The sequence below is a fragment of the Medicago sativa genome, chromosome 5 (genome assembly GCF_051527215.1).
Source record: "Medicago sativa cultivar Bolivia chromosome 5, Bolivia_mono, whole genome shotgun sequence".
NCBI lineage: Eukaryota > Viridiplantae > Streptophyta > Magnoliopsida > Fabales > Fabaceae > Medicago > Medicago sativa.
The window spans coordinates 80045768-80059676 of record NC_140753.1 but is presented as its reverse complement, the minus strand read 5'-3'; the positions used below and the strand labels follow the sequence as shown (position 1 = coordinate 80059676).

General features: G+C 33.2%; 1 protein-coding gene across 1 annotated transcript; it reads right to left on the bottom strand.

Annotated features, from left to right (window-relative positions):
* Positions 1 to 7318: 7318 nt before the first annotated feature.
* LOC146925539 (oxygen-dependent coproporphyrinogen-III oxidase, chloroplastic-like) lies at positions 7319 to 13633 on the bottom strand. Its single transcript, XM_085710441.1, has 8 exons — positions 12947 to 13633; positions 10640 to 10715; positions 9755 to 9849; positions 9072 to 9155; positions 8193 to 8280; positions 7963 to 8087; positions 7769 to 7867; positions 7319 to 7650 (listed from the first exon to the last, which is right to left on the bottom strand). Exons 1-8 carry the CDS (start codon positions 13508 to 13510, stop codon positions 7582 to 7584), a joined length of 1200 nt encoding a protein of 399 aa, XP_085566567.1. The 5' UTR covers positions 13511 to 13633; the 3' UTR covers positions 7319 to 7581.
* Between the last annotated feature and the right edge of the window lie 276 nt (positions 13634 to 13909).

Here is a 13909-nt window from a genome sequence, read left to right as displayed (position 1 = left end):
TTATGTTTATCTATATCACATGAACTACATGTGTTTCTTTCTTGTTTCAATAGATTTTGAAGAGTGTTTCCTATGAACTACATTTTCAAAAACCTTTTTTACACAGCTGAAAGGTATATTCATCACACCATTTATAGTCATTCTAACTATAATTTGATTATACTTGAAAACAATTTAGGAATGGTGTTCCATGGCCGATACAACAAGTTTCAATATTTTTATTACTTGTAACTGTAGAGTGACTATTTTTATTACCATATGTTATCTAATTAAGTCTTTTGATGTTTGAAATTCATGTGATGTTTTGTTTCAACAATAATTGGTTTTACTATCTCTAATAGTTTCGATCTGTCTTACCTTACTTCGTAGATATAAAGGGAGTAAGGCTGTACCCTTCATTATCTGACATGTTGGAGGCATAAATCTTTGGAGAAGTTCTTCCACGAGTTGAAAATATGTTGAAGAAGCTACCTTATGTCTTTTTTTTTTTTTATATATAAGGAAATGGAATCAACATATATGCAGCTAACCACCTCGAGAATTATTAATAACAAAGATGAACTATACATAACTACTATGAATGGGTTATTTGTTCCTGCATTGTATTTGTGCATCCAAAGAATCACCACAACTGACACTGCCAGTTGAGTTATAGCCTCAAAACTCTAATAGATAAAACTAGCATACATATCAAGTGCAACTTTCTAAAACTAGCATAACTATCATGTATATGGGAAATAAAATGTTTCTTAGATGCTTAATGTTAAGGAATTGAGTGGATTATATTTGAGGTTTCAGTAGCATGGCTCGTATGATCATCTTTCTGAGCAGTTTTAAAGCAACTAAAATTGCCAAATTTTAACCTAGTTTAGAAATATTCATATGGAGTCAATAGTAAAAGAGAACCAATAACTGGAAGGAAAAAAAATCCATAGCTAGGACATTAGGCTTCTACCAACTACCAAGGGATATCAAAACATCAAAAACTAACATAACAATATAATGGCTAGTAGAATTCCAAACTATTAATGATAGAAATTTGAAACAAATAAGATAAAAAATTATTGATTGCGGAAGAGCTCATGTGTGAATATACATATGCTACATACCTGTGTAAGATAAAAAATTCCTATTTGATTGCGGAAGGTAATGTTGTTGATCTGAATCCTTTTGAGATTAAGGTCTTCCATGAGGTCATTAGACAAAAAAGAACATGCCCCAAAGCCAAAAAAGGTACACAGTGTTGTTACCAAAATTCTCTCATTGCTGGAATAATCTAAAAACAATGGTAATATGAAAATAAAAAAGATTACGAAGGAATTCAATAATAGGGTTCTTACTAAAGGGTTCTTATGGATTATAGAATTCCTTCGTAAACTTTTTTATCTTCATATTACCATTGATTTTAAATTATTCCAGCTATGAAAGAATTTTGGTAACAACACTGCCTGTTTTGGTTTCGGAGCTTGTTCCTTTTTGTCCGAGGGCCTCATGGAAGACCTCAAAATGATTCAGATCAACAACAATACCTTCTGCAATCAAATAGCAATTTCTTATCTTACATATGTATGTAGCATATGTATATTCATACATGAGCTCTTCCTCAATCAAATAGGAATGACAATGTATTTATTCCCAAAACCGTCTTCTTCCCTTGTCTCCTATTCGTTCGATCCCGCGACCACCTCTCTCACTAGATCACACCACCGTGTCTCATCAAAACTTCCATTGTCTCCGTCTTTCACCGTTCGTACGACCACCACCTCATATCAAAAATAAAAATGGAAACCCACATTGTGTTTCTAAAACTATTATTCTTTGCCTACGTGAAATTCTCTCACAAAACAATGAAAAGTCGTCCCTTTGTATCTCAAGTGTTGAACCATACATTCTCGTTTGACTTCGGCTCTTCTCTACTTGTAACTTCTTTCTTTTCTTCTCACTAAACCGGAAAACAATCAAAAGACGCAATGTTGTTTTTGTTCAATAATTTCTGGCCTGATTTTTCTTCTTTTTCTGCTGAATTTGTACACATTTTTTATCATCGTGGAGTTGTTCTGTTTTGTAGACCTTGTGTTTTGTGTTGATTCAATGCGTCACTAGTTTCAATTTGGTTCAAGTTGTGGATAGTAACCTTGTTATACCATGTTAATGAATGTCTTTCCATTATTGCATTTGTTATTCCGTATGCTTTGAATGAGTTAAAGAATTTAGTCAATTTCTTAGTATTTTTACAAATAAACAGGAGTGATACTGTGATAGGGATTGTATAATAGACTTTCTTTTGTCTCAAAAAAAAAAAAGGGACAAACTTCCCTTTTTTTTGTGGTGGCCGGGGTTTGAACCCCAAACCTTGCATATATTATGCACTGTCCCTACCAACTAAGCTAAGCTCACGAGGACAAACTTCCATTAATAAACGGACATTAGTCCCAGGGGTGAAACTGCCTACTCATAAAATAATTAAGGGAGGTTATTGTCATGTTTAAAATTAGAGGGGGTGCGAGTGTCTTTTAATGAAACCTCAAGGGAGGTATATGTATTTTTTACAAAAGAAAAACAAAGAATTAGTTTACAAAAAGATAAAAATAAAATCATAGCTACATTATCTGAATGTGAAATTTTTTGTGGGTGCAAACCTGAATCTATTCTACAAAGATTTCTGCTTCAATTCTTTCATTGTCTTGATACATATTCTCTAATTTTAATTTGAACCCTAAATCTCCGAGTCATTGAAGGAAGTTATTGAGACTCCTTTAGGTTCTGATTTGATGATTTGAACTTGAAGAATCGAAACAGGGTACCTTATGAGTTACTTCCTGGGTGCCTTATGATTTGATTTAAAATGTATTCTCTAATTTCAACGAAGAAGGGTACCTTATGATTTGATGCTTAGAGCTTCAAGAAACAAAACAGGGACCTTATGAGTCAATGAAATGTGGTATATTGAAGTGGGTAACATATGAGTTAATGAATGGAAAATTCTATGGTGAAGTCATGAAAATGACTTTTCTGGTGAAGTTAACACTATAGCATCAAAAATGCAGTGAGTAACACTCCACTGTTTGTACAGTGGCATCAAAAGTTCAGTCCCCGTAGTATCATCAATTCATCAAATTAACAAGACTACACTTAATCTAATTTTATCCTACTTTGTTTTAAGTGTAACACCCCACAAAGTGTAACACTTAAGACTATCACATAATATCATCAACTCTGTTTGCATGTTAAAGATGCCAACGATAAAATAGTTCCTGTAAGTCTAAGATGTTGCAAGCATTACTAGATGAATTACTATTGATCATTAATCAGTAATCAACAATTTAAAAACGAATCAAACATTAAGATAAAAATTAACTTTTCCAAAAAAGTCAATTTCCTGACTGCACCATAAAAGCTCCCTGAATGAATTGTAGTAAAAAAAAACAAACTTATGAGTCAATGAATAGAAATGAGAAACATTTATTTTCCTCATCACGATGCTTTAATGCTTTTGTGTAACTTTTTTTTTTTTAAAATGATAAATATTATTCTCGACGAGTATATGCAAGACACACAAAACACTTGCCAAAGGAAAGGGACAAAATACAATTATGATGCCGCATATATACGGAACACCACCACACCAACAATAACATAAAAACGAAACCACAAAGGGCCTCGAACAATGAGGCTGGAATATACTTGTAACAAACAAGCATAACCCTGCCTCAAAACCCAAAAAAACCCCACCAACTGGCCTTACACCTGCTGCAACAACTGAAAAAACAGCATAGCACACCCAGGCAGCCAAAACAGAATTGTGTGTAACTGAATTGTTTTGTTGATTCTAATGATTTTATGTTCATTATTGTTTTTTTTGTTGAAGTCACATTAAGAAGCCAAGCAATTCTAATTCAAGGGCATTTCAAATTGGGATGACATACTACTAACCCTAACATAAAACAAAGTCATAATCACAAACCCTAACTTAACTCCTCACGTCAAAGAATCTGTCGTCAACCTCATTTCGTCTCTTTGCAGCCGCCACCATTGCCTCACCAGTCGTCGTTGTGGTGGAAGTTCTTTTGTTGCGGTGGATCAGTGTATTTTTACTTCTAATAATCAGTTATTTCTCTATCCTTTTTTAATAGATTTTCCCCTCATTGTTTCACATATTATGTGAAACATGAGCAGACAAGAGCCTTTCCATCACTTAGAAATAAACAATCGGTGATGTGATATGTTTAAAGACTTGTGTATTTGTACAACTAAAAGTGAAACAAGTAGTAAACACCTTTTTTTTTGACAAGTAGTAAACACCATATAACATTGTGAGGTTTACGCAAATTGAAATTGATCAAAAAATGTAAAAAGAAAAAACAGCAAAATAAGTCATATGTTGTACAAATTGGTTGGTCACAAATCATTCCTCGTGTTTAAATGATTTGGTGTATGAACCGACGATGAATAAACATCATCATTTATGAAATTAATTATAAGGAAATTCCCTTCAAATTTCATTCAAAATCTTTCATATAGCCGTATTTTAGATTAAATAAATATTTAATAGATGAGCCAAAATTGTCAAATCTAAAATAAAGGAACAACTTTTATAAAATGGTGAAAATAAAAGGATTAAAACTGCAATTAAGCTTTTGTCAACAAAAAAAAACCTTGAATAAAATTAAAATAGGAGTTTATTTTATTATCTTCCCGTCACAAGTGTGTTTTTGTGTCTTGATACGAACCTTAACCTACATTTTTTTGATGGTGGTCAGGGTTTGAACCCGGACCTTGCATACCAACTGAACTAAGCTCACGAAGACAAACCTTAACCTATATTAATAACATCTAAACTATCCTGTTGTACCAAAAAATATTTAAAATTTAGTTATAATACCAAAATTTCCCATACTCATAAATTTTGCTTTCCAATACACATAAGTTATGTGACATAACAAGTGGATGTTGCATTCCAATATGATCGGAAGATAACTTTCCAAGTGATGGGACAATTTTGATTTGGATTGATTCAAATTTCGCCCTTCTTGGTTAAGTCCAAGAAAAACATTCAAGCTATCCTCACTTTATTCTCCGCAGCACACGTTTCAATATCATGACTATTCTCCCTTAAAAAAGGCAACTCTTAGTATGGTGTGTGGAGATTAGTGTCAAAAACAATAGCGTGTTCAAATTTTAGCGTTGGATGTCTGGGAACAAGATGTTCATTAACCTTTCGAAAAGTTTTATATTTTCAACTTGCATTGTTCATACACATTTTTAATGTAAAATTTCAAACTACTTTTCAATGTATTTGTTTTTTCAGTTTATTGGATTTTTAGAGCCATACACTCAATATGGTAACTCAAAAGGATGGAAGCATTAGATCGTCTAACCAGATGGACCTGACACTACAAGAGTTCCCCTAATTACCAACAGATTCAAAATTCTGCCAATAATATTACTGACGCCTAAATTACTGAAAGATTTGTTTTGTCACCAATTTTCCAGTAAGATGTATTACTGAGGGATTTTTTGCATTACATAGGGTTTATTCCGCCAATAAAAACCAAAATTTTTGTAGCGTGGTGATGGCAGCTAGCAACACCTATATGGAACTGAATACCACTTTTTCTTTTCCTTTTAGCCTGTAATGAATCGTGATTATGTGCATTATTAGGATTTTTGTCTCTACTTTTCAGCACTGGTACAAGTTACAACCAGCTCTCTGTACCCTCATCAATGATGTTTTATACTGACTATTGTATAAAATGTAACATGGTAGCAGTAGATGATTATACGGGCTAAATGTCTTTTTTGACACAAAGACTTGTAAATGAATACCACTTTTTCCTTTCAGCTTGTGATGAATTTTGATAATATTGTTTATACTTGCTTTCGTTTACATGGTAGCAGTAGATTCTTAGAATTTCTCTTTAGCTCAAGCCGTGAATATTTAATGTTCCTGACAAGTTCAACTACATGCCTCCTCTTATATTAAGTGTCATTTTTTGTGTGCAGTTTATATGAAAACTATATATAAGCCCTGCGTTGTGCGGATATCTTGAATGTTTTAGTTTGTGAAAAATTTGGAGAATAAATAACTAGTAATTATTCATATAGTGAAGTAATGATAACATGTGAAATCAAAGAAGGGGATATATATGTTTACATTAAGTAAAATAGCTGCAAGGAAATTTTTGTAGCTTAAAAGATGAGTTATTTTGAACTTGGGTACGTGTATGCAAATTTTAACATTTGTGAATCCTAAATGCCACCAATATGGGGGATGTTTCAAGTAAGAGGACTGATTACTGTGCAAGACGAGATGATATGGTATCAATTGTTGGTAGTGAAGGTTATGCTGATTTAGATTTGCAGATGGAAGAGAAGGGAGAACAGACGAAGAAGGGGATATATAAAAACGAGATAATTTGTGTTGTGCATTTTTAATTGGAATTTAATGTTGACTATATACTTTAGTCCAACAATTGATATTATATGATTATATCACAACAATCAATCCTCTCATTTGATACATCATATATACACACACATATCAATAGACCCACTAGATTTTGTGATGAAGCATTTTTAGCAATATGTATATTTTTTGTCTGGACAAGAAAACCAATATTTTCTTTTAAAAACCCTTCTTATAACCCTGTTTTCTCCAATTCCGAGAGCTTCACTTTTCTCCAAATCAGAAAATTGCAACTTTGTTCTCCAACATAAGTAATAATAGTTTGCAATTCATTCAGCACAAAAAAAATGTGAACATGAAGGAGATCAAACAAGATCCATCCTTTAACTTGAATTCCAGGAAGCCTATTGATTTCGTGAAGCTATCAAAAAACAATTCAATTCGCGGGTCGAAGGTTTTAGAGCCTGATTTTTTAAAAGCCACTCTCCCTGCCCTTGAAGATGAACAAAATTAAACAGGCAGAAGAACATAAAACATTTGTTATGAGAATTGAAGTAAGTAAGCAAAGAGACAGTCTGAGCAATTACAATTTTCTCAAGTAACTTCACTGCTACTTGAATGAGTAAACCCCTCACAGAAGGCAGATAGAAGGGGAACAAAGAGAAGATTACATTGCAATATAAAATCATTTGACAACTATTTAACGCAATAAGCAAACCTATTGAACCGAATAGGTTTTGATTAAATCCAACGCTAATTTTGATGAACTTACTCTTCGTTTGTTTTGCTAAGTTTATTTAGAATAATAAATTATAAATAGCTGCTTGAAGAAGCTGCCTTTGTTTTTTTGCGAAATAGATAGGTTCTTGAGGAACAATGGGTAGTACAAAGAGAGGCCACAGTACAGTGCAGTTTAAACAATTGTAATTTGCATTAGATAGGTTCTTGAGGAACAATGGGTAGTACAAAGAGAGGCCACAGTACAGTGCAGTTTAAACAATTGCATAATTTTACAACATCAGTGAAAAATGTAAAACATGTGATTTACAATCCACCTAATAGGAAGCTAAAACAGCTGTGACTCATCTTACAAGTACATGATATACACCAGAAAAAGAATACAAGCTATCTTATCTTATTGAAAAAGCTACCAAATTGGGTGGTCAACTGATAAATTAGAGCCATTCCTTTGGGTTAATGCATGCATCTAAGAGTTTCCATTCTTCGCTTCCTACTTCTGGTTTCTGCACACAAAATGATATCAGCATTTCAGCAGCAATTTTATAACTGGAACATCAGGTTCATCTAATATTCAACTTGTTTACATTTTAGCACAATATAAAGAAGATTATAAAATCATACATGATCATATTCCCACCGAGCAGTCAGTGGGAGAGAAACAAGAATACTCTCTATTCTACCTCCAGTTTTTAGTCCAAATGTTGTACCCCTATCATATACCTGCAGCCAAAAAACAGTGGCAACATAAGTTTAAACCTGATCTGAAAAGGAATAGAGCACAAAATTTGGTCTAGAAGTTAGCTTTAAAAGTGTACCAAATTAAATTCAACATATCGTCCCCTTCGCAATTGTTGCCATGCTTTCTGATGATCTGTGAAGGGCAAATCCTTCCTTTTCTCTATGATAGGTATATAAGCGGGAATAACAGAGTTTGCACATTCTGCAAGCAACCATAGTTTAGGCAAGCATGAAAATGAAAGAACTAAATGTCTTTCTGCTGAGAAGTGAGAACCAACAAATTATCTATATATATTCAAGCAATTACCAGTAGCAAAGGAAAGAAGCATCTCTTGATCATAGTCATTTAGATCATCAAAAAATATTCCTCCAAGTCCTCTCCTTTCATCTCGGTGCTGAATTTAAAACGAAAAGGAAAACAAGAAAATATCAGCAACAAACATATACCACATACTCAATTTAATTAGTAATTTTTTTTTACAGTAATCCACTTTAATCCCTCAAACATGTCACGCGGCAACCATGATCCAACTAAGTATACACGAAACTGACTCAATTGGTATACTCTAAAATGGGATTTCTGTTGATGACAACTCACAAACTAGAGAATAAAACAGTATAGACAGATATAATAATCTCAATTTTATTGTTTATAATCCCAATATTATCAATGAGGTTCAGCTTCATGTGCCTTCATTTCAGGATTTATGGGTCTAGAAGTTAAGTGAACCTTGCAGTTAAATGCATAAAAAAAATCGTAATATCAGCAGACACTATTAACATGTTTCTGTGTTTCTGACTTTTTGACCTCGCTCTTCTCATAAACTACCCTAAGTCTCCTGAATATATCATATTATCAGCTGCATATGCTTCACGTGATGATAGCTCGATTCACTATTGCCAAATCATCACAGGTGTTATTCCTTATCCTATCATTCATCCTAACATACAAACATCCTTGCTACCCATCTACAAACACTGGTTTCATGTATAAAATTTATCAAAGCTAAAGATAACATAGACAAGAAAATTAAAATTTACTCTTATATTGAAGGTTGATGAGCTGAACCCTGAATGCTCATTCATTGCTTTTTATTGTCTAGCTTCAGCTTTATCAAACACATTTAAAGACTACAGAAATACTGCACTAAAAATCTCCATAATGTGAAAAAGGATGAGACTATACCTTGATATAAAAGTAATCATCACACCATTTCTTGAATCGGGGGTAAAAGGTAGGATCAAACTTGTCACAAGCCTGTTTTTGAACCTACAACAGAAGCATTATATAAAATCAGTATAGCACTTGCTCTTGTAGCCCTTAAGCAAAAAAATATCGGATGATCACAGCAATATTTTAAAGATAAAGTGTTTAAACTGAAATCGTATGCCAGAATTTCTCAACTGTCCTACATTGACTCTTTTATCATACCAATTTGGAGATTCAATTCTTTTTGGGAAGGGGTGCGGATGTAAAAGGTAATCATCAAAATAATTTCAAAAGAAATATAAGAAAACATCAAATGTATATGTTTTGTTTCCATTTCAAGGTTTAATCCAGATAGCATAGAGAGAAACATTTTAAATGAATTGAATTACAGAATTCTCAAGCATTTGCAGAAACATTTTATAGATAACCAAATCCCTATGCTTAAAATATCAGCGCCACACATATCAAAGGAACCAAGCTAGACATATTTAATTCAAGAAAACCCATCTGAAACTGCAAAACCAGATTAAAACTACTCAAATAAGATGTCAAAGTAAGGTGACATTTTAAAACAAAGACAACAATTTGTTTTTAAAAAGTTACCAAAGAATTGGACTCTTAACCACAAGATTTGAAAAACCATTATTGTGTGCACTTACTGAATGGAAGTGCTTGACATCCTCCTCAAAAATGTAAGCAGGGGTTAAGTCGGTTCCCCCACCGAACCACCATTGTCTAGGTGCTCCAGGAGCATCTGCAAAATGAATAGCATGATTGCCAATAGAAGCAAACTCAAGAGGCCTGTTATCCAATGTCAGTCACTACAAGTTTTATACTTTCATGCCAGTATAGTGATATGTACTAGACAATACTGTTATAAAGCATACTAGTTGATTCAGCTGTACTTATGATAGTTAAGGGCAGTTAAAAGTGTAATTTCGGCTTCATGACACACTATATTAAACTTGTATAGACACTTTATCAGAGTAAACACTTTATAATAGTTAAGCAAACACTAGAGTAATATAAAACGCAAACCACATAGTATAAGGCATACTTTGGTTATGAAAATAGATTACAATGTTCAGCAAAACTACAAAAATAGAGACCCCACCAAAAAAACCAACCCAAAAGAACAAGATTGCAAAAAAAAAATAAAAAAATACTTATGCCAAACAAGTCTAAGAGATGAAGCTAAACAAAATTAAGCCAAACACCAGAACCACAATAACAAATCCAAAACAGGCTAAAAAACAAACAGTCGCATCAGGCCACACGACTGAAATTGAATAGATAAAGAGACAAAGGGCATATATACTACAGGATCCACTAATGTTGACAAAGGTAAAAAGCCGCCAAAAACACATTTCTAAATCCTGGAAGAGCAGCAAACATGGATAATTTATTATGAATGATTAAGTGTAATGACTAATGAGAATTCAATTCAGAATCGTTTTTCCCAAAATAATTACAATAAGAAAAGTAGCTTTGAAATGAACACGGCACAATGCTTTCATAAAAGAAATAAAAAGCAGAACACATACCTTTGGGAGCATCGGTTTCAAAATAGCGATAATTGAAATGCAAGGTTGGGGCAAATGGGTTTTTGGGATGTAAAACCTGAACATATAGAACGAAAGACATTGAGCGGTGAGCACAAATTATTCATTGAATGTTTGGATTCAATTTTGGGAGAAACAAAATTAGATTCGCAGATTGTTTGTTGAAATCACGGTGTGCGACCATGATTTTGGCAAAAAAATACTCTTTAGAGCTTCACCAAAATCATGGTAAATACCACTGCAATTTTATCAAACTCAAACATGCACACATACTTGATTTCGACACGTTTGGATATTTTCAAGTAAAATTGTTTTTGCCTCTAAAAGTGATTCTAACTAGAAGCTGAAATTTTGAGCTTCATTATCAGCCCAAAGTTATCATTGAACTCACTTTTACGTAAATGAATACAAACATAAATCACTTTAGATCCAGCTAAATTCTAACCAAAACCAATTTTCATCTTTCTCGGGAAAAAAAATCAATTTCCATCAGTGAGCATAAACAAGCGAACACTTGTATCTATCTTTCCGCCTATCAATATAATCTAAAAAAAAAAAAGTATTTGACACAATTCCACACCTATATTTCTGACATTCTTTTTAATCTGCATCAGTGCAGTCATGCAAGAGATCTTTACTAGTCTCTGAAGCACCGACACTTCATCCCAGGGGTGTCCGGTGTCCATCATTGACACTTGGACTTGTAATTACATTCAATTATGTCATTTTCTTAAATTACTGCCGGTGTCATGTGTTGTGTCCAGTGTCCGTGTTTCATAGGGTAAGAGGACAAAATATGACGAGGCAGACTGTTAACGCCATGGAACACAACACATGCAGCTATTAGTGCGAGTTCAATTTCAGATTCAATCTAGAAGAATCCATATGTTGGAAAACCAGACATGATATCAAACCGAATTCAAGAATGATAGGATGCTGCAAGTATGTTGGGAAAACTGACTTAAGGACATGGTGCAAGTGACTGTACTCTTTTTTATGGCATCCATCAATTTTTAGATATAAAGTAACTTCTAAATTTCTAATACTTTTACTCAGATATATGTGTATGCTTGTATTTTCAAGATCCTTTATACAAATCAGACTAATTTATTTTGATAATTTAGAATTTTGGCACAGTCTAAGGCAAGTAACAATGATGATTGCAATGATAGCTTACCGACAAAAGATGAAGTAGAAGCAATCATCAAAAGAGAGAGAGCAATGGAATTTGCATACTCACATCACGTACTCACATACACAGCCAAAACGTTTTCATCCTTTTCTAACTCGGAGATTTTAGTCCCCCTAATTTACAAACTTTGTGATTTTTTTTTCCCACAAAATCAATTCATTCAAAATCAATTTTCATCCACGCGCAACCAAGCAAACACTTATGTATCTAACTATGTATCGATCAATTGGGCCCAACAAAAAACTAAGTGTCTATCAATCTATTCTAAAACAGTCTTCAACAGAATTTCAGACCTACGTCGCTGCTATTGTCTCTCTACATCCATACAAGATTAAACAGTATCCTTACTAGTAATTATAATGATTTATATATGATTTTAGCCCTGCAATTTTATAGCAGTTTTAGTTTTTAATCCTTGTAAGTTTTTTCGTATCGATTCAGTCTTTTCAAATTCAAAAATCATTGTTTATTGAGCCACATATGACGTCAGGGACTAAAAGCAATAATTTTTGAATTTGCACAGATTGATTTCAAACAAAAAAAAAAAAACTTTTAGTGACTAGGGGTCTGTTTGGATTGGCTTATGCAAATAAATAAGCTTTTATGTATTATTAATAAGCTTGTCAAGGTAGTTTATGGAAAAACTGTTTAAGAAATAAATTTTTTGTTAGTGAGAACTAATAAATTAACATAAAAGCTTATTTATTTTCAAAAGCTATTTTTCATAAACTCAAAAATAAGGGACCGTTTCAATTGGCTTATTTTTCATAAAAGTGAGTTGTACAATAAATTACTTACAGTGTAAAAATCACGTGCACTTATTCCAAGTTCAAGTAGAATCAATTCTACTAACCGAACATGACAAAATCAATTTTACACCTCCAAAAATCAAGTATGACTGCTCTAATCATGAAACCAAATATATGCCAACTCAATTTGAATCCAACTCAATTTGAATCCAAATCAATGAATTCAAAAATCAATTCTTATTACCGCAAAACCAAACTAACATTTATATCTATCTATCTATATATGAATGAATTATAAAATGTTGGAATATAATTGGTATTCAAAATGATGAAAAAATGAAAACTTACTGAGCTAATTCCGGCAGCGAAAAACGGAATAGGCCCCGGCTTCTGATCACTGGAACCCGCGGCAGCGCCTTTAGCAGCACGATAAGCATCAGGTGGCATTTGACCATAAACAACAGAAACATTAACACCAGCTTTCTCCCAAACAGCACCATCTTGAAGAACTCTACTAATCCCACCACCACCACCAGGTCTTGACCAAACATCTTCTTTAAACTTTCCACCACCATCAGCTTCTTCAATTGCATTGCACACTTTATCTTGTGCTTCTCTAATCATCTTCTCGAATCGAGCTCTAACGGAAGATGCCGCGGTGGCTCCGTCGTTGTCGATGCCGCGGAGAAATGTATCGGGGCGTTCTGATTCTGGTGTTTCTTTTTCTATGGAAACGGTTGCTTTTGTTATGACTCGTTGAAAGTGGTGTGAAGATGTGGTTTTACGCGTTTGTGTAGTGAGTGATTTTGGGGGTGTATGAGAGAGATGAGAGATTTGAGTTGATTTTGAAGATGTGAATGTGAAAGGAGTGATGGAGTAAGAAGGAGCTGATATAGAAATTGTACACGGCATTGTAACGAGAAATGGTGATTCGAATTGAACCAGAAATTACACTGTTACAAAGAAGAGAAATGAAGAAAGGAAGAGAAGAGAAAGAGGGGTTTCAAATTGAAGATTGCGAGTTACATTAACGATAACTCGATGATAAGGTGTTCCTTCGTTTATTGTTTTCTCTCTGTTTTTTTAATTGAATTACTCCATGTTTATTGATTATTAATAAGAGTAAGAACTCATTTTTATCCTTTTACAACTTTCATGAGAGACAATTTAATTTTATCAAAAATACTAACTCAACGTTGGTTTGATTTGTTAAAAAATATGTACTAAAAAGAATATTTTGATATTTTAGTCAATTTGTATTTGTATTTGTGATAAAAACTTGTGATATGAATTTAATAAAACAAGAATTTC